We start from the raw sequence: 21,480 nt of genomic DNA, 5'->3' as shown, positions 1-21,480 counted from the left end.
TTCCATTGCACAACTTTGGGGGATGCTCGCAAGGTTACTGGCTGGAAATGGAAGCAATATTTGTGCATTTTATTGAAAGAAGCCTTTTTTTGTCCGTTCACCTCACAGAGGTTGTGTGTCTGAATCCCTCCCGTGCAGGATTTTGCAGGTTCTTGCGCTCACGGGATTTTCATCTCCTCCTTTTTCCCCACATTCAGAAAACATGCACGTGAGGTTTATTGAAGATGCTAAATTGTCCTTAAATGTGAATGTTTTGGGGGGGTTTTATGCCACTTTTCGCTCAAAGTTAACTGGGATGTTTTCACCTGGTGCACAAAGAAAAAATAAGAAAGCTCATTTTACTGCAGTACTGAGGCTTCTTCCTGCTCCGGCGGATTCGGCAATGTCCAGAATTTCGCTCTTAGTGGAGGTCCACTGTACTTCCTCTTTTTCCTTGTATTATTTTGAGATTCATAGCCTATTCGTCTATTTATCCTTTTTCTATGGCGTTTAACCCACTGATCTGGGGGAAAAAAAAAAAAAAAAAAAAGACTGGATGCCTCAATGGCTACCAAAAGTGAAGTCGCCATCCGCCATCTTGATACTCCCAAAACAACCATGCCGACCTCTGCGTTAATATCCAGTTTCGTGGCTGTGAGAAACATTCCGCAGGTAAGTTAGAAAGATTTACTTTGACACTGTTAAAGTTTGTTTGTAAAGGTTTTTTTTAATTATTTTCTGATGAGCTTAATTCACTTGAACAAAGTTTTGTTTACGGTTGTTGTTGTTGTTGTTGCTTCACCTTTAGAGGCCAATGGTTTTTCACAAAAAAGCGATGTCAATATTTTCCCAAACTTCATCAGTGGATAGGCAAGAAAACACATTTTGTGTGAAATTTTTGATGAATTTCATAGTCCAGAACTCAAATGCGAGGAAACAAGTTTAAATTCTAATTGTCTGTCGCAGACAACAAATGAACGATGCATTTAGCATGTATTTTTCCGTTGCGAGTCCTCATTTACAAAAATATATCTAACTGATTGACTTAAAATTTTATGTTTTTATGACAAAAAAAACACATTTTGGGAGTACCAAGATGGCCACCAACTAGCTACAACCAATCAACACACTGCTAGATATGTATGCACTATCTAGTCTTTTTTTTTTAGATCAGTGGTTTAATCTCAACTGGGTCATGGGTGAGGGGCAGTCGATCCCGTCTTACTTTTGGCTTGGTCGCCGTCCAATTGCGGTGGACATACGAACAAACAAACCGTTCACGCTGCGAGTACAATTTAGCCTTCAGTGAACCAAACGTGGCGGCACGGTGGGCTCAGCTGGTAAAGCGTTCTGAGGTGCCGGGTTAAACCCCGGACCCGCCTGTGTGGAGTTTGCATGTTCTCCCCGTGCCTGCGTGGCTTTTCTCCGGGGGGGCACTCCGGTTTCCTCCCACATCCCAAAAACAGGCAACATGAATTGGATGCTCTAAATTGCCCCTAGGTGTGATTGTGAGTGTGGTTGTTTGTCTCTATGTGCCCTGCGATTGGCTGGTGACCAGTTCAGGGTGTACCCCGCCTCCTGCTCGTTGACAGCTGGGATAGGCTCCGGCACTCCCCGCGACCCTCGTGAGGATAAGTGGCAAAAAAATGAATGGATGGTTGAACCGAACATGCGTGCTTTTGGAATGCGGGAGAAAGTCAAAAGAGCCGGAGGAGATTGAGAACGCAACCCCCCCGCGCACGCACGAAGAGACAATCCAAACTCATGTCAGACCCAAGATTTGAACCCGAAACCTCATCCAGCGTACCAAGCACCAGAAGGAACACTGATCACATTATGTTCGCTCCCAAGAGCTTCTGTGGTTTGTTTCAAGTATAAGGCGTGTGCTTAAATTGCTCCACGTGAAAAGTGTCTTGAAAGGACTTCATGTTCAGTAATGCAACTGCATAGATCCTCCCTATGCGGGACGCACAGCGTTATTACAGGATAATTACACATGTCGTAAGTAGATGATGATGAAACAAAAAAACCGCCAGACCCCTCTGCAGAAGCGTTTTGATCTACCTTGTCCGTCCAGACTGGCCAGACTGCGAGCCCCCCACCGCCGGTTCCCCCTGCTCTTGTCCTCGTCCCTTTCGTCCATATGCGATGAAAGAATCTCCTGAGAGGACGACTTCAGAGCGTGGATTGATGTGCGGGTCCTCTTTGAAGGGGAGAATCGAATCTCTGCGCATGAAAACAAAACAAAAAAAAAAGGGGTGTTGGTTGGGGGGGGGGGGCGATCAGACGGAAGTGCAAACAAATAGATTTGCTAAGTCCTCACATCACCGCTCGGGCCCGGCTCGTTCCCCCGAGGGGTCCCCGCATGGTTGCGTAACGCGGTTATTTTTAATATCGGCAGGAAAGTTCCAAAACAACGCTGTGAAAACAAAAGTGACGCTTGCGCGAGCGCATTGATCGGCTCCGAAAGCTCTCTGCGGGCTCCGGATTACAAATGCTATTTTTACTTCCTGGCTTCACTTTATTGATCCTTCGATTTATAAAAGATGGAAAACACCTCGTTGCGAGGTGCTGCAAAAATATGATTTCATCCACGCCAGCATATTTTTGGCTTTTTAAAAAAAAAAAAAAAAAACTGCAAAGAAAATGTTTTTGAGAACAAAAACATGCAATGCTTGCGCGCTTTTTAGAGTTATCAGAGCATACAGTATTTGTATTCATCATGCACGTATGTACCATAATTCACCATATCGCAGGATGCTGCAAATTTTTTTGTGATACAATTGGCACTTCCTACCGTAAAGCCATAAAACTATAGAAAAAAAATGAAGAAAACATTGATTAAAACACATTGTACATACTGGACTGCACTACTGCGCATTACAATAGGTTTAAAAAGTGTTTCTGAGTACAGAAAGTGTTTGTAAGAGTATAATAAGGAATAATAATTAACAAGGAGGTTCATAGAGCTTTAAAATAGATAAATATCGTAATTATCGTCCTATAAGCTGCGACTTTTTTCACACGCTTTAAACACTGCGGTTTATGCGGTGAGGCGGCTAATTTGTGCATTATTTTTCTAACGGCCGCGAGGAGGCACTCGAGCGGAAAAGGTAAGAGTGAGTTAGATGGAATTTATGTGCCGAGGAATTCATTTTTACCTGTATGTTTTTTTGTTGTTGTTTTTTTTAACCAGCCCTGTTTGCGGCGCACTAGCGTGTTTCTGCTGTGTTATTGCTGCATCTTAGTGATTTAGGTATGTTGTTTTTTTTTTTTTTAAACTGGCTCTGTTAGTGCTGTGTTACCTGCCGGTATGTTTTTTTTTTTTTAACCAGCCCTGTTCATGCTACCGTGTTGTTGCTATATTAAGCTAAACTAAGGTATTAAAACTATGAAAGCTCTTTCTGTGTACCGTCTTTGTTTGAAAATATCTCGTGTTTCAATGTGGGCACCCGCAGCTTTTACACAACTACGGCATATGTATGTGCCAAATGGTATTTCCTTTACAAATGTACTCGGTGAGTCTTATAATCTGGTGCACTCTGTGAAATGGAAATTACGGTAATTGTAAAAACAATGTAGGCAGTACTTCACAGATTTCACATACTTCGGGAGGGGGCGGAGGCATCTAAAACCAAACTTTTGCAATAAATGAGAGATTACTGTATATGTATTATATAAATTGCAGGTATAATTTACGAATGTTTACAACTTAGCCCCTCTCATTTAGATCACTAAGTATACTAGTAACATCTCTCAGTATGACACAGACAACAAAGTAAAACAATAAACATATTGGTAATTACAACACATTACACTAATACTATAATTAATAACCATCCTGCATTTTTGAATTCTGCGTTCACTGTTTGTGCAGTACAAATTAGGGAGATGACATTGATTAAAATGAAAAAAAAAAATGGCAAAAAAAAAGGTTGCAGCCTGGCCACATGCCTCACATTTTTCAAAGTAGCAACAAACACGCAACCAGGAAGACGAGACAAGGAACCGTTCCTCCGGTTCATATCACAAGAGTGTTCCGCCGCACCCGCCAATTACTGTAAATGACGAAATAAAAAAAAAAAAAAAAAAAAAAAAGAACTTCCCTTTTTTCCGTGTCGACAAAAGCAAACTTACGGTGAGTCTTCCTGAAGACGCGAGTGCTCATAAACTTGAGAAAGCGGCTGGCGTAGAATCCCGGCCGGTGCACCGACACGGAATCCTGGGGACGGAGAAAGTTTTGAAGTTGATTTGATGACAATATAAATGGCTTCTTCTCCCCCCTCTAAAAATGAAAAACGCAGTATTCTGATGTGGACTTACGCCATCGTACACCAGAGCTTTCCAGGAATGTTCCAACTTCTTTATGAATCTACAGAGAGCAACAACAAAACAGCTTGTTACAAAGATTTATGATACAACTTTTTCATTAATGCTTCATCAAAGCGGAGATGGTAATAACCCCCTTCGGCGCCACTAATAATAGTTTATCATTTTTACTAAAGTCCGCTCTGGTTTGGGATTATGTAACATTTTACACAGTGAAGGGGCTGTTTAAAAAAAATAAAATGAAATTTTTTGTTCTGGACCTGATTTGAACTTAAGCAGTCACCAACACTACAAATGAAAGCCTTTATATTTCCAGACATCCGATGAGCTAAGGGCCTCTCCCACCATTACCGCAGAATTTTCTTACGTCCAAGAAATAAAACAAAAACAGTCTGTGTGTGTGTGTGCGTGCGGGGGGGGGGGGGGCTTTTATAGAATTGGGTTGAAACGTCAAAATCCCGTCCTTCAACTGTCTTCCTTTCTTTCTAGCAATCTACTTCTTTCCTGACAATCGCACCATGTTTTTGTGATTGACTTAAAAAAAAAAAAAAAAGTCACACACTATGTCGAGCTTCACATCTGAGTACAGAACCTCACTTTTCCCGTTGGAATGTGCAGCACTCAACTGTTTGGTGTACAGCGATGAGCCCCCAACAAAGTTTATTTTTTCAATGCTGCATTTCAGGGCGGCAGCCGTAATAAGAGCCAGCACAGGAGCTACTTACATCCAACCATTTTCTTAGCCGCTTATCCTTACAAGGGTTGCGGGGAGTGCTGGAGCCTATCCCAGCTGTTAACGGGCAGGAGGCGGGGTACACCCTGAACTGGTTGCCAGACAATCTCAGGGCACATCGAGACAAACAGCCGCACTCACAATCACACCTAGGGGCAATTTAGTGTTTCATGCTTTTGGGATGTGGGGGGAAACCGGAGTGCCCGGAGAAAATCCACGCAGGCACAGGGAGAACATGCAAACTCCACACAGGCGGGTCTGGGATCGAACCCGGGACCTCAGAACTGTGAGGCCATCATCATAATAACGCTCAGTTTCGACAGATTATCACAGAGGCATTCATTTAATGTGTTTATTATTGTGGTTTGTAGTGGCGTAATATTTTCTTTAGCTAAAGACTAAAGGAGAAACTCGAAACCACAAAAGTAAACATACTGTTCCATGACAATTTCAATCAATACCCCCCTCGTCTGTACTTCCAGTGAGGAAGCTTGCTTTTAATCAGTCACTCACATTTGAAAAATGCACGGGTGTGGCCAGTCATGCTCGCAGATAAAGTTGCGGGTGTGATTTGGGATGGAATCTCAAGACCTTAAAATAACTTATTGGATTAATATAACATAACTGTAAATTGTAAATAAAATAACTAAAATAGAAAACAAAAATTTCAAACTCAGAAAGGATCATTTCCAATTTTAACTGATATTAGCAGAAGATGATATAAAACGGGATTTAAAATTTCACTTCCGAACATGCTCAGTACGGTTAACATGCATTTCCTGCTTCCGGGTGAATACTGATCGTTTAGGCGCAGGCTTGTTTTCTTACCAACATTTATGAAATAAACACGTATATTAATGTCTTAAGACTACACAAAATAAGCAACGTCTTTCAATATCAATTTTTATCTACTCGTAACAAATTTTAACACGCTCATCAAATGTGAGTGATTGTTTTATTTAATTGGGACTTCATGTTCATTTATTTTATTTTTTAGTTTCATTTGTTTCTGACAGGTGTTGCCGAGAACCCCCGCACTCCTGAAAAAAAACAAACACAATTCTGGGCTTATGATGTCTGTCCTGGTCGCAAGCCGCGCCGTTTTTGTTAACAGTTCTTATTTGGACCTCAGGAGATTATGCAGCTGCACTTATTGTGACAGCGTCCTACTTAATTCCTGCCGCACAGCTCACAGTTGTACGTGACATTATGTAAGCGAGTAAGCGGTGTACCTATATGACTGCAGAATGTCGATGATGCCGAGGAAGATGAGCAGCTTCTCGTCTTTGTGCGTTTTGGCAGGGATGCCGCCCATGCTGCACACACGTGTGACATTATTGTAGAGTTAAAGGGTGTAATATTAGTCTGCTGTTGTATAAACTGGAGATTATTAAAACACGGGCAGAATGCGCGCGTCCCCCATCTGAGCCCACTCACGTGTCGTCTGTGGTGAGGGCTTCGGCCGCCTTGCCGTCCCCCTGGATGGACTCCAGGGCGGTGGAGTAGAGGACCCGCTGGCCCACAGGCCTGAATCGGTCCCCCCCTGCCTGGCCCTGCTCGAGCCCTTCTCTCTGGCTCTGGTCCAGGACGTGGACTCCCAGCAGCAGGCTGTAGTCCATGATCTTAAAACTCTCCAATACCTACAAGTGACAAAATATTGACATGCACGATTTAAAAAAAAAAAAAAAAACATTTTTTTTTTTTTTTTTTAAATTTACTACTATTCCCCTGTAACCCGTAAACAAACAACATCAGCTACGTGCTTCATCACCTCAAAGGCCGGAGGACCGACGGGGAGGAAATTTATGTTCAAACCGGATCCGGGCAAAATAAATAAGGAGTTTCCCCCCACAAAGTGTTACACATTGACCCATGTGAGGAGCCTTTCACCCAGTTCCCAACGTCGCCCGACATCTCGTCTCCTCCCGGCTCGGGAAAATACGGTCCGCGTTGAGCCGAGCGTGAGGCGAGAGGTGGGGAGTTGAACCAGGAAACTGGGAGAAGAGTGACTGAGTATGTCCTCACCATCGCTGACCCACTTGAAAGTATTGCTGTGATCAATAATCATTGACTCAAGTCGTAAAAAAGGTCCTTTCCCAATTGAGGGTGTGCGTGTGTGGACAAGCTCTCAAGGGTCACAAGGGTTGGGAACCTTTTCGACTGAGAGAACCATAAAGGCCAAACATTTAAAATGTAATTTCAAAACAGCCATTCAGCATTTTAAAAAATAAGTACAGGTGTATGTGCGCATTTATGTAAGACCAACACTTTTGGGGTACAATAAGTCTTTTAAATAACATTGTTATGATGTTGCTAAGCAATAATGACAAAAGTACTTCTTACAATGAATGCGACTTCTGGTGCTTCATACGTCGTTAGATTAATTAAGCTTCATGCAGGCGTTGAGACTTCCATCCATTTATCGTGAACGTAATTCAATTTGCCGTCATGATGGTACGATGGTGAACGGTTCTTGCCGACAACGGCGTGTCTTTTGTTCGTTTGATTATCTTGTCTTTATGCGAAGTCGTCAAAATGTTTATTGGCAACATCGAGGACGAACCCTTTGGGATACTCTCCATCTGTGATTTTAGACACACGGCAGAACCCTCCCTTCTCCACAAAGGCTGTCCATTCTTGTTGAAAACGTCGGTACTCCTCATGTTTTGTTTTGTTTTTTTTGAGCAACCTTTGTCAAAAGCGTTTCCATAATTAGTTGTTCCAACACGATCGGCATTCGACCACTGATCTAAAAAAAGAAAGACTGGACGGCTCATTGGCCACTAAAACTGAAGTCGCCATCCGCCATCTTGATACTCCCAAAACAACCATGTCGAACTGTGTTAAATTTTCTGATGAGCTTAATTCACTTGAATGAAGTTTTGTTTGAATTTGTGGTCGTGCACTGTTCACTCCCTGCTTCACCTTTCTAGGCCAACGGGTTTTTCGTGAAAAAGCAATGTAAAAAATGTCCCAAAATTCATCAGTAGTTAGGAGAGAAAACACATTTTCTGTGAAATTTTTGATGAATTTCATAGTACAGGACTCTGCAAATTGAATTTGATTTTCAAATGTGAGGAAACAAGTTGAAATTTTTCTATAGGACGTCGCAGAGACAACAAATGAACAATGCGTTTAGGGTGTATTTTCCCATTGCGAGTCCTTATTTTCAAAAATATATCTAACTGATTGACTTAGTTTTTTTGCTATGTTATGATGATTGTGCTTCAGTGCATATTTTGGGAAAAATTAACATGTCACAGAAATCGGGCCCTAGGTAATATTCAAGGTTTGTTGGTAGTCACGGTGTTATATGTCTTTCCTTTGCACTTAGCCTTTTTTGGCTTACCAAGTCGAATTAAAAATCCTTCATGTTACCAGAACTGAAAAAATGTCAAGCTCACACGACCAGTTTTAATTCTACATGCTAAACTTTGAGAAAACCCCCACCATAATCCAACCTGTAAACCATGTCCTCCACATGTTTTGGGAGTACTAAGATGGCCGCCAACTGGCTTCAACCAATCGACATACCGCTTGATGTGTATGCACTATCCAGTCTTTTTTGTTGTTGTTTTTTAGATCAGTGCATTCGACCCTGCACTTGTGAACATCGACAGCCACATTAAACTACGGCAACCCCACTCGGACAAACCTTTTCTGCGTCATTTGCGTTCCCCGCATGACAGAAATCACATGTACAGTATGTCGTTATGAGGGCTGCGCGAGCCATATTCAACCGCCAAAAGAGCCGGGTATGGCTCGCGAGCCATAGGTTCCCGACCCCCGTGTCAGGAAAAATAAACACGGATATTAATGAAATATTCTCCGGTGCTTTCAAGTCAACTTCCACTCTTCTGATCTTCTCATGAGCATTTATTTTCTTGCAAGGAAGTAAGACACGTGCGCAAACAAAATTGAGCAAATGAGTTAAAATAAAAAAAAAAATTTAAAAAAAAAAACAGACAGTGGGGCTTTTGTGTAAGCTTTGAACTTTTCCATATCAAGGATTTGCATCTCTTCGCCCCCGGCCTATTCAAACGGGAAACACGTGCGCGCGCGCACACACACTGTGTACAGTGTACACGCTTAGCCTGCCTACGAAAGGGCATCGTTTTGCCCCGGTCTCGGCTTTCCCAGGCCCGCAATCCGGCTGGAATGACAGAAAGAAAACGACTGACATTGTCGAGTTGTTTTAATAAATGAAGAGTTTGTTTTCAAAACGAGACATAGGCATTTTTTTTCAGATTTACGAAACACACGCCAAAATTATCCATTCGGAGCTGGATAATTTTCCCGCGAGTTTCGTAAATCTGAAAAAAAATGTCTATGTCTCATTTTGAAAACAAACTCTTCAAATGATGTTAATAGGCGAGGCACAAAATAATAATAAAAATAAATAAATAAGTGCAATTTTAGACTCTGGGAAAAACCTGTGACTCAACTCAGTGATCTCAAAACAGGTTGCCCGTGAGAGCTCATCGGGGGGTTGGCGGGGGAAACGATTCCGTTTATTAATTCCAGATATATCTTTGCTCATCATCTATTCCAGTTTAGTAATAGTGGCACCAAGTTTTGAACATCTGGGAGCGGTGCTGGTGGATGCAAATGCACAAAAATGACAATGCGCTAACGCCGTGTGCAGATGCAAACCCAGGAAAGTGTCTGAAAGATATCGATATTCATTATTCAACAGCTTTGGATGTGCTGCTTGTTCAGGGAAGCACAGAGAATTTAATATCCTTGACGGAATGTTCTGAAATAATAAATGAAACTGTCTTTTTTTTTTTCGCTTGGATCAAGATACTATTTTTCTCCCTGTGCCAAGAAACTGTAATATGATCCTGTAAAATGCTACATAAGGGATAAAATTGCTCAGCTGGACGGCTGCGTAAAATAACACTTGACATTGAGATATGTTAATTACGGAGGGCTTCTAAATAGATCTGAAAAAATATGTATTGAGAAGCAATACTTTGTTTTTTTTTAGCCAAAAGAAGAAAAATACACAGGATTTCTAATTTTACTTTCCCAATATGATTGGTAATTAATTTAGTCATACTGTATCTACTTCATCTATGCATTACTAACATTAGTGCAAAATTTTGCCTTTAAAAACTTTCACAGGCAATACAATTACATTTTACGTGAATTATGAATGCATAGCAAGAGAGAGTATCAGGGAGCTGCACAGTCATTCAGCGAGGCAAGAAGTGCGTATAAGCCATATTGCTATTGTTTATCTGGACATATATCAAATCATGGCCCCTCAGTTTGTTCCATTTCCGCACAAATGGTTCAAATGTATCAGTAATATTGCCGACAAGCGACTCCCCCCACCCTCTTCATTCCTTGCCCCCCCTTTGTTGCTAGGCGGCCGCCGACCTCCCCTCTGTGTTTTGGTCGGCCAGCCTCTGCCGGGCTGAGCTGCTTACTCATGAAAATGGACGCACGCATTCTGCTTAGAGGGCATTTTGCTTCCTGCTCAGGAGGCGAGAACAGGAAGAGGTGAAAATAACAAATTGTGGTCAGATGCTGTTCTCATACACGCCACGTATTATACACAGCGCAGCGATTGTTCCATGACATACTATATGCTCACTGACACTAGTTCAGGATGCAGGGTACACATGAACTATCGGTATCAAATATTTTGCCTTGACAAAAACACAGAGAAATGCACAATTGAAGAAAACAACAATCCTGCGAGTGATAATCCGGAGCAAAAAAAAAAAAAAAAAAAAATCTTTTGGGTGGCACACACATACTGTATGTGTGAATGTGCGTGTCCCAAGTCAGGTTGAACTTTTGGAAAAACACTGACTTAGCAAGACGGAAGGACGTCACCCCGGCTCGAAAACATTGGAGCGAAAATGAATGTGAACAAAGTCAGCGTGAAGGTTAATGATCCGTGGGAAGCTTCATAAACACAGCAGCTTTAACGCCGCAGTCACTTGAATTCATGTTTAAACGTTTGACATTGCGCACTTTTCCCCAAACATGATTATGTGTTGCATAACAGCGCAAACTACAAGTACCTGCAGCATCACGCTGACAGTGTCAATTATGTTTGTCGAATTTCTTTTTATGATAATGGCAGATTGTCCCAGTATGGAACAACAGGCCTGAAATCAGTCATAACATGTCGTGAAAAAAAGGCATTGAATATTTGCCTTTCAGATTAAGTGCTATATTATTTCAAAGAATGGAGGGGGGGGGGGTTGTTTTGAAAACTTTGGTGGTCTAAAACCTTCCAGGAAATCTAAATAAACTATTAATGTATTACAAACCAATGGCGGCTCATCTGGAAATCGTCGACCTCACAGTTCTGAGGTTCAATCCTGGCCCCGCCTGTGTGGAGTTTGCATATTTCCCCGTGCCTCCGTGGGTTTTCTCCGGGAACTCCGGTTTCCTCCCACATCCCAAAAACATGCATTATTAATTGGACACTCTAAATTGCCCCTAGGTGTGATTGTGAGTGCGGCTGTCTGTCTCGATGTGCCCTGCGATTGACTGGCAACCGGTTCAGGGTGTTCCCCGCCTCCTGCCCGTTGACAGCTGGGATAGGCTCTGCCACTCCCTGCGACCCTTGTGAGGATAAGTGGCTAAGAAAATGGATGGATGGACAAACAAACGGCTTGAAACGCTTGCAGGATGGTGTCTTAATCTCATTCCATGTCTTTGCCCAGATGTCATTTGGTGAAACGCAACCACACGGAGACAAGTGCGAAGCGCCTTGGGGAAAGTGCCATCTTAGACGAAACGTACGGCGCTTCCACATTTGCCACATTGAGAAAAAATAATCTCCACTGAGGATGCATGGTGTAAAAAGTCGACACACCTGTGTTTAACTGCCAGTTTTTGGGCGAAAAAAAAAAATAGATAAATAAAGATAAATCATTTCAAACACATTTTTCACTATTATTATAATTATTATTTATATTCTTTTCAAAAGGCAAAGTAAAGTAAACACACTGAATAAATGTGGTTGCACAGGTGTGCACACCCTGTTATAACTGAAAGATGGATGTGCTCCAAATTATGTAAGATGGGAGTCCGCACACACCTGCCATCATTTTAAGTGCCTCTAAATAATCCCTAATAAAAGTTCAGATGTTGTAGTAGGCTTTTCCTAACTTTTTCCCCCCTCGGCCTTCTAGAGCAAGCCTGAATGTTTTGTGCTATTTTTCCTTTTCATAATTCCCTCCTAATATAGTGGCACCATCAAGCTTCAACATGGTGATGGTGGTTGTGGTTTTTTTTTTTCAACCGTAATAATTCTATATTTTATGAGCGCAATGTTGTGTTATTTAAAAAGGAAAAAATTCTGACAACCAAATAGTGTTGATATTTCATTTTCAACATTTACCCAATTACCCATAGCCTGGTGCAGCCTGATGGCAGAAGGTCAATGTGTTGAAATGTTTTGAGGTGTGAAGGAATGTATTTCAAGCAGAAATGAGAGTTGGGATCATGCTGATGATTACAAATCACCTGATGTCCATGTCAAAATTCCTTCCACTGGGATGTAAAAAAAAAAAAAAAAAAAAAAAAGACTTCCACCTACCCGGCAGTCTCTCTGCAGAGTCTTCATCAGATTGGCGTAGGTCTCCGGGTCAAAGTGAAGGCCTTCTTCGTGCATCTCCTGGAAGTCCAGATCTTTGAAGGTCGGACACGCCTTTTCTCTCTCCTTCCTGGACGCTCGCCTTTTGTACGTCGATCCTTTCAGGTCGTATTTGTAGTGCATTTTAACCGAGCGCGGCAGCACATTGTTCATGACCACCAGGCGGATGTTGATGCCTCCCGACTGGATGCAGTAAAGTCCGTAAAATTTGGGGAGTAAGGTGCGCGGATTCTGGTTCAGGTTCTGTGAGTTGCAAGACAATGAAAAATTGTTCAAGGAATGGTTACGAATATTTACTATCCATCTACCCACATTTTATTATGTCTTGAAGTAAACCATTCAAACCACAGTATATTTAAGTAATCAAAAATTGTCATGGTTGATGTAGTAACATTGCTATTAAGTATACATACTTGAGGTGAGTTACATTACTGCTTGAATGACATAAAACTTTCCTCCAAGTTTGACTTACCATATAGTAGCCAGGAAGTAATCGCTGGAGGAATTTAGCCTCTTTGTGCTGGACTGTTTTGATGATGAACTCATCGTCACTGGTCAAGTAGAAGAGAGATCCGCTGGCTCCAGGATTGGTCAGCTCAATCAGAGGCTCGTTGACTAACGAGTACTGAAGCGGAAAACGTCAACAAGATCGAGTTACCGTAACATAATTTCCGGACTATAAGCCGCAACTTTTGTCACACGCTTTCAACCCTGCGGCTTATGCGACGATGCGGCTAATTTATACATTTTTTTTTTCTAACGGCCGCCAGAGGCGCTTGAGCAGAAAACGTAAGAGTGAGACAGGTGGAATATATGTGTCGAGGAACACGCGAGTTTAATGCAACTTCGTGCTTTGTGCATGTATAAAATTAGCATGAACAGACCCTCACCATGGAAAAATGGAAGAAGAAATGCATATGACGCAGCTTTCAAAATAAACGCAATCGAGCTGGCCGATAAAGACGGAAACAGAGCTGATGCACGTAAATTTGGCATCAATGAATCGATGGTGAGACGCTGCAAACGTCAGCGGGAAGAACTGGAGCAATGTAAAAAGACGAAAAAAAGCTTTCAGAGGTAATAAAAGCAGGTGGCCTGAACCGTGTTGCTGCTGTGTTACTGCCGCGTCTCAGTGACTTTTACCGGTATGCTTTTTTTACCCAGCCCTATTAGTGCTGTGTTACTAACGTATTGCTGCCGCGTCACAGGCACTTTTTTTGGAAAGAAAAGCTAAGATAGATTATTCAAACTTTGAAAACTCTTTCCATGTTCCATCTTTCTTTGTAAATATTTCGTGTTTCAATGTGGGCACATGCGGCTTATAGACAGGTGCGGCTTCTGTATGGACAAAATGGTTTTTCCCTTCAAAAATGTACTGGGTGAAGCTTATAATCAGGTGCGGCTTATAGTCCAGAAATTATGGTACTTGATCTGAACTGAGAGTGGACCTCATTCACAATCGCAATTGGGATTGTGGTAATTTTTTCCCCCCCACACCAAATCTATCCGAGCATGCATTTACAGTATCTTACCAAGTAGTCGTCGGGTTTGATGCCGAACAGGTCGCGAAAGTAGCGGAAGGCCAGCGGCGCGTAGGTCTTGAAGCGGAAGTCAGGATAGTGATGTGCTGGGGTCAAGTTGCTTCCTTCACTAGGATCCAGAGAGCCAAGACCCCAAGAAAAAAAAATGACACATAAATACACCATGTTAACTTGTATTAGGTAAGCTCCATGGAAAGAATCTCAAAAGTATTCAAATCATTGTACAACAGATTTATGTTGGCATAATTTGCCTTTTGGAAATGAGAGGCCACAGTTAGAGCAATTATGCGGAACCATAATTACTTGTACAGTATTGCATGTGTTCTCTTTAATTACACTACCAACTTTGGCAGCTAAATAAATGAGCCTTGTGTCTGCTACAACACAGGAACATGATAACCCGTACTTGCCTCATCTTGAACTTAAGAAAAGGTCTGACTTTTTCCGGACATTCCTGTTTGGTAACCAACCTAACCTGAATGTGGAGGAAACGCATCCGATAAGTGTGTGTGATAAAGTGTTTCGCAATGTCATTCCTATTCTGGACTATTTTGGTGTCCCCTAAGGCTAAAATGATCGGGTTTAGAGGAATGCACTTGTCTTCCACAGTGGCTTTGAAGCTGGCAAACATTGTGCTCAATTAGATTCACGTTCTTAGTAAGGAGGGTACATGGTGTCTGTTTTGTACTGGCTTTATATTCCGTAAGAGGATACACGAGCCAGTGCTGTGTAACACAACACCTCGCGCCAAAGTGTTATGAGACGGCTTTGTTTGGTGTGCGACAAAAAGAACAATTGGTAGCGAACGCCTCCAGTGGAAACCATTTAGCAACGCACACCTTGGAAATCTCCCTTCAATGTAAACACGGAGTCACGTGTGTGTTCTCGTCGTGATCACCAAGGATGCAGAACACAATGTGAAGTGTCATCTTGAGTGAGACAGAGTGAGACTGACAGGGCCAAACAAAAGCCTCAGGAGACGGTTGGGTGAGACGAAAAAAAAGAAAAGCATTTCGATCAGTCAACTCTCTCTTGGGAGGCGCTCGTGTTGGGAAGTGAAAGCGTTTGCTCTTTTTGCTTTTCGTCTGTGGCTTTCCCGCTGCAAAACCTACGACGTCGCCCTAAACTATTCGTATTTTGCAACAAATATCCCGGTTCGCTTCAAGAAATCGTCATTTTGAGGCTGGACAAGCAAGGTCGACATTTAAAAGGGCGCCTGGTGAGAGAGCACATTTGTATGGAGTTTTGCATATGCAGGTGCGCTATGCAAAATGTCTCCTGGTAAAGCTTCCACAAAGACAACTTAAGCACAATGTAAATACATTAATGATTGATGATGATTACATGCAGTGAAAAATGTCCATCTTAACTGTAATTCGCAAATGACATTAGTTGCGTATTTCTTCAAATGAAAGGCATCCAACATTTTTTTTTCACAGAAACAACCATGGCCACATCATACTGCCATTCCCATTGAGTCTGCACTAGTAGCCAGCTACACTCTTTACTCTAAAAACCCCAAAACAGAAGGAAAAACTTGTTGCTTCAATCCATTTTCTGAGCCGCTTATCCTCACAAGCATCATGGGAGTGCTGGAACCGATCCCAGCTCTCAACAGGCAGGAGGCAGGGTACACCCTGAATTGGTTTCCAGCCAATCGCAGGGTGCATGGATACAGACAGTCGCACTCACAATCACACCTTGAGGCAATTTAGTGTCCAATTAATGCTGCATGTTTTGGGGATGTGGGAGGAAACCGGAGTGCCCGGAGAAAACCCACAGCTGTACCACTGTGCTCCCCTTTAGCGGAAAATATTACTAAAAAAAATTACATTATCTCGTCTTACATTACAAAATAAAATAAATTTCATACTATGACAGTGTGATTGTGCAGTTTTGTAACTAACGCATTCCGCTGCAAATAATAATTTGCCTCATAATCCGTTTTTACAGTTATGCACCAAAGAACACATTTTTCTTATTTACAGAGTGTCCCTGAATGGACCTTGTGCACGGTCGTACAGAATTGGTTGCGTGTATTCAAACAGGTTTCCTCCTGGAAATCCTTAACCAAATGTGGAACTCTTGAATGAAAATCAATTTTTGTTTGAAAACGGCTCACACATCCAAAATAACCTGTTCTCAAAAATGAAATGAACTAAGTCCTCTTAACGTTCGCCCGTTTCAGGTACATCACTCAGTACTTATCACATTTTCTGTGACTTCAGCTTCAAGTAAATATGTTTATTATGAATTCTGTAATGGGAGGAGAAAAATAAAAGCCACCAGAGTGGAGAATACACTTTTACCTATTTTCCGTTCATTTAATCGTCAAGAAAAAACATTTGCAGCCACGAGCAGCCAGTTACGGCGCTCACGTAATCTACTTTAATGATGCTGTGTGATTCACTCGCTCTTTCACTCGGCCGCATGCGGCCGTCCGGCTGTCATGCGTTACCTTTTCGTTTCAGAAAATTGCGTACAATATGAGCCCTTTAGAGGCTGCTGATGATATCCAAGCACTGACCTGGGCAGAAAGACACTCTCCACCACGTAGAAGTCTTGCATAAGCACATCTCTGTCGGGCTTAGAGGTGAGGTTTCCAACTGTATAGCCAATGCCCAGCTGAATGGCTCCCTTCAAGGCCGATGACGTCGTCTGTCAAGAGAAAACAAGTATATTAATGGCACCCTGTCACCGGTGTCCCCGTTGCGTATGTAGCGAGAAATTGCACTCTGAAAAATGTAAATGGTAAGAGATGCTATCGCAAAGCAAAGTAAGAGACTGAGAATTGGAACACTGTGTATTACATCATGGTATAGATCATCGTAATTGGCGTAGAAAAGTGACGTCATACGAATCGGAATTCAACCAAAACATCGGGGAAAATAAGACTCTAGTCCAAAGAAACAAAATAAAACAATGCCGATCCATTACACCATCATGTGTATACTTTGACATCCTTATTGATTCTAAAAAAATTTCAGTTAAGAGGGATCAGCAACTGACTGATTTGACTCATCTTTCCATTGCTGACATCATCTCATTCTCCTCGAGAAAACCCTAGAAAAAAACGAGGTGCATCCCATTTTGCCTCATTTGTGACAGGACACAAATCCGTAATCAACAATCGACACAATTCTGAAAAACAAATGAATCAAAATTAATTATTACTTTCTGATTTAAGAATGTCAAAATCCATCCATCGATCCATTTTCTTAGCCGCTTATCCTCACAAGGGAGGAGTGCTAGAGCCCATCCCAGCTGTCAAAGGGCAAGAGGCGGGGTACCACCCTGAACTGGTCGCCAGCCAATCACAGTGCACATAGAGACAAACAGCCGCACTCACAATCACACCTAGGGGCAATTTAGAGTGTCCAATTCATGTTGCACATTTATGGGATGTGGGAGGAAACCGGAGTGCCCGGAGAAAACCCCCACAGGCACGGGGAGAACATGCAAATGACACACAGGCGGGGCCAGGATCAAACCCGGGTCCTCAGAACAATGAGGCCAACGCTTTACCTGCTGATCCACCGTGCCGCCAATGTCATAATGTAAAATCAAAAATGTTATGATGGGAACATTTTTACCCTCAAATATCCATCCATCCATCCATCCATTAACCAGGCCGCTTAACCTCACAAGGGTCACGGGAAAGCTGGAGCCAATCCCAGGCTAGCTTTGCGCGAAAGGCGGACTACACCCTGAACTGGCCGTCAGTCAGTCGCAGGGCAGATATCGACACGGTCACTGAGCAAGAATCGATCCCACGATGCCCACACCAAAGTTAGGCGCGTGTACCACTACACCATCAGTGACTCACCCTCGAATATATTAGTTCTATTAATCAATAAGACAGACTGCTAGTCGTCTCAAAATTACATCAAAATGGCTCTTTTGAAATCCATTTAAGAAACTATTTAGCATGGAACATTTACAAAAAATATCCAAAACTGCTGAAGAAGATTGAGGTATATAAAAAAAAATATATATCGTAAGTAGTCATGTTGTGTGGGTAGCATCAAGGTGAGCTTTGACCACATTTTAAAGAAGTATTTGCAATGTTAACAGTGGCAGCCATTTTGAGAAGCCTTGCAATGACGTCATCTTAAAAAAACAAAAAACAAATGACAAAAAAAAAAAAACAGTTCACATAAGCAGTGACGTCAAACCTGTGACCAGCACTTGACTGATCTCTGGCACGAGAGCAGTGCAAGGTTCGGGACATTATGTGTCGTAAATGCATTTAGACAAACTCGTGTGAATCTCGGGCTCACGGGGAAAATTCTCAGACTTGTTCGGCCAAAATAAACGTTAAAAATGCTAGTTCACGTTTTGTCCAAAAAAAAAAAAAAAAAAAAAACACAATATGTGAGAAGGCTAACTTGATTACCTTCTTGTATGTTTTTTCTCTGTTGGAACTCCAAGCACCGCCAATCCCATTTTCTGTTGTGGTTGACATCTGAAAGGGTCACTCATCATGAGTTCATTTATTGACAAATTTCTATCATAAAAGACGACTCTATTGTATATTATAATCAGAGTTGTACAAAATGAGTGAATCATCATCTTGTTTATTGTGTGACCATATTTGGAATCAGAAGAGAGTGAAGGGTGGCGCCGAATGACATGAGACAAGGTTGCCGTGGGAACAGATCAATCACAGCAGACAATGTCCGGATGCATAACCTGCTTTATTACCTCTCTAAATGACACCAGTACACGACTTGAAACGAGTGACTTAAGACCAAATCAGGATACAGATGAATTCTTTACACCAATAAACTCCGTAGTTTATATGTTATGTTTTAATAGTCGATTGCTTGTTTGTTGTTATTTTGTAGAGCAGGGGTGTCAAACTGTTTTTTCTCGTGGGGACACATTGTTGTTCCAATTTCCCTCAGAGGGCCATTATGACTGTGAAACAAAAATATTTAGTCATCTCATCATATCCAGCTGATATGATCTGTATAACACAAATAAATCGTTGATAAAGTCATTTTCAAGACATTGTGATTTCTGTTTTTTTCTTTTTAGATGATCTCTCTCACAGTGGACATGCACCTCCGATGAATGATTTCTAAGTGGGAGAACTTGCAATATAGCAGGGTGTTCAAATACTTCTTTTCTTCACTGTACACTAGTGTGTGTGGCAACTTTTTTTCGACGTTTTGTAAGAACAGGATTCCGTTCCAAGTTCCAGTTCCACTTGAAAATAAATCACATCTCAGTCATTTGAAGTCTGTCATGAGGTCTTGCATGTGTGACAATTCACTTGTTGCTGTTACAATTGATGTCATAAAGTACATGCTCTTGAGTTAATTTAACAATTTTTTTATTGAAAAGAAAATTAATTGCAGCGTTTCCAGTCATGACCTGCAAGTGAAATGTTCATCGGTTTCATGGCTAATATTTACCTTGCTTAAGGAAAAGCTTCGTCCGTCACACAGCCACTAGGGCAACATGTCTTGATTGCCAGGTTGAACGTTTATCCGCAGTTGGGGACGTATGTCGGGATCCTGAGAAGGAACAGAGACGCAGAAACTGTCAGTTAAGGTCGGTGGCAAACTAAAAACAACCATCTCTTGGTATTATGTAATGTTCAGGGGGTAACTCCAATTCAGAGTCCCCTTTCCTCAATTCACAACTGTCCATATGTATTTTTGGGAAAAGGAAAAACTCCCGTTTTGAGGCTTCTCGCAGTTAGCGTTGATTATGGCACCAGTTTTAGCACGCATATAACAAAGATTCTTTTCCATGTGGATCCGATTTTGGAACAACTATTCTCTGACCGGCGTCAATTGTGTTTGAGATCAGAGGTTCCAGTATAAAGTGTGTGTTAAATGCACCGCCGCAGTGTTATCTGAGCGAGCGAGGACTGCATTTGAGGCACGAGGTGAGATGCAGAGAAACAAAAGCAACATTTTGCCTTTGTCTGATAAGGAAAGTCTGCAGTAGCCTCACCACCTGCATGTAAATGACCCAAAAAGCTGCATTTCAGAGCACTTTTACAATGTTACGAGCTATTTAGCACTGCTATAAAGAGACAAATAAGTTGAGCATTACATTCAACGCAATCTTTTACACTATAAAACGATATTCACCAAAATATACAAATATAGATTAAAAGTATGATCCAAGTGTACGACTGTGAGGAATGTTAATAAGCTTGCGGCCCTGTTTGACCGTCTGCTCTGTGGCCCGAGAGAAGAGGCTGTTCTGTAGTGCTGTTCACTCTCTCTCTCTCTCTCTCTCTCTCTCTCTCTCTCTCTTCCTCACCTGACCCAACCTCCGCCCGGCTGGTGGGCGCTTCAACAGACTTTTCCAGAACGATCCACGGAGAGGCCCGTGGCTGGAGCGAACAACAGTTCTGCTGTTGTCGGCCACAACAAAAGGGTGGACAGGCAATTTTGCTCAGCTTTAGGAGAGAGAGTATTCTTTGTCGCCATAAGATTTGTTTCTGGTTCTACGATTACCGTCACAGTTTTCTTTGTTGCACACTGTAGTTGTGTCAAAACACGCAAAGCACACTAAAAAGGTCAAACAACTCCCTAAACACTTGGGGAGTTCCTCCTGTACTTGCTCAGTGAAGTATCACGAGACGTGCCAAAGTCAGATGAAGGCGATTTTTTTTTTTTTTTTTTTTGCAGAAAATGTGTTCTCGGACATTCTACTGTTTAAAACGGCTCAAGCTACCAAAAAGTATTGGGAGGAGAAAAAAAAATTAAAAATATCAGGCTAACTTTTGGCAATAGGTGCACACCAGTATGTTTTTTTAGACCAATTGCCAATACCAACTGATGTCAATATCCATCCATCCATCCATTTTCTGTGCCGCTTATCCTCACGAGGGTCACGGGGAGTGCAAGAGCCAATCCCAGCTGTCAACGAGCAGGAGGCGGGGTACACCCTGAATTAGTTGCCAGCCAATCGCAGGACACATCGGGACAAACAGCCGCACTCACAATCACACCTAGGGGCAATTTAGAGTGTCCAATTAATGTTGCATGTTTTTGGGGTTTGGGAGGAAACCAGAGTGCTCACCCAGAGAAAATCCACACAGGCACGGGTAGAACAAGCCAATTCCACACAGGCGGGTCCGGGGATTGAACCCAGGACCTCAGAACTGTGAGGCGACCGATTTCCAGCTGCCCCACCGACGCACAATGGATCAGCTGGAAAGCGTTGGCCTCAGAATTCTGAGGGCCCTGGTTTAATCCCAGCCCTCTCTGTGTGGAGTTTGCATGTTCTCCCCGTGCATATAATCATCC

At 42.2% G+C, this 21,480-nt stretch overlaps 1 protein-coding gene across 4 annotated transcripts in view; it reads right to left on the bottom strand.

Annotated features, from left to right (window-relative positions):
* The window catches only part of pip5k1bb (phosphatidylinositol-4-phosphate 5-kinase, type I, beta b), a 37,608-nt gene that overhangs the window by 4,449 nt on the left and 11,679 nt on the right, over positions 1 to 21,480 (bottom strand). For all 4 annotated transcript variants that reach the window (XM_061815997.1, XM_061816001.1, XM_061815999.1 and 1 more), the window contains exons 2-12: positions 19,627 to 19,728; positions 18,603 to 18,671; positions 16,734 to 16,864; positions 14,198 to 14,315; positions 13,138 to 13,290; positions 12,609 to 12,908; positions 6,479 to 6,681; positions 6,274 to 6,357; positions 4,303 to 4,351; positions 4,117 to 4,201; positions 2,044 to 2,205 (exon numbers count right to left, since the gene is read on the bottom strand). In XM_061815997.1, coding sequence (XP_061671981.1) covers positions 2,044 to 2,205; positions 4,117 to 4,201; positions 4,303 to 4,351; positions 6,274 to 6,357; positions 6,479 to 6,681; positions 12,609 to 12,908; positions 13,138 to 13,290; positions 14,198 to 14,315; positions 16,734 to 16,864; positions 18,603 to 18,671 — 1,354 coding nt within the window. In that variant the 5' untranslated portion in view covers positions 19,627 to 19,728. The remainder of the gene's footprint in view (positions 1 to 2,043; positions 2,206 to 4,116; positions 4,202 to 4,302; positions 4,352 to 6,273; positions 6,358 to 6,478; positions 6,682 to 12,608; positions 12,909 to 13,137; positions 13,291 to 14,197; positions 14,316 to 16,733; positions 16,865 to 18,602; positions 18,672 to 19,626; positions 19,729 to 21,480) is intronic.

This window comes from Syngnathoides biaculeatus, chromosome 4 (assembly GCF_019802595.1).
Source record: "Syngnathoides biaculeatus isolate LvHL_M chromosome 4, ASM1980259v1, whole genome shotgun sequence".
NCBI lineage: Eukaryota > Metazoa > Chordata > Actinopteri > Syngnathiformes > Syngnathidae > Syngnathoides > Syngnathoides biaculeatus.
Note: the sequence above shows the minus strand (reverse complement) of the source record. Positions and strands in the feature narration are given on the sequence as shown.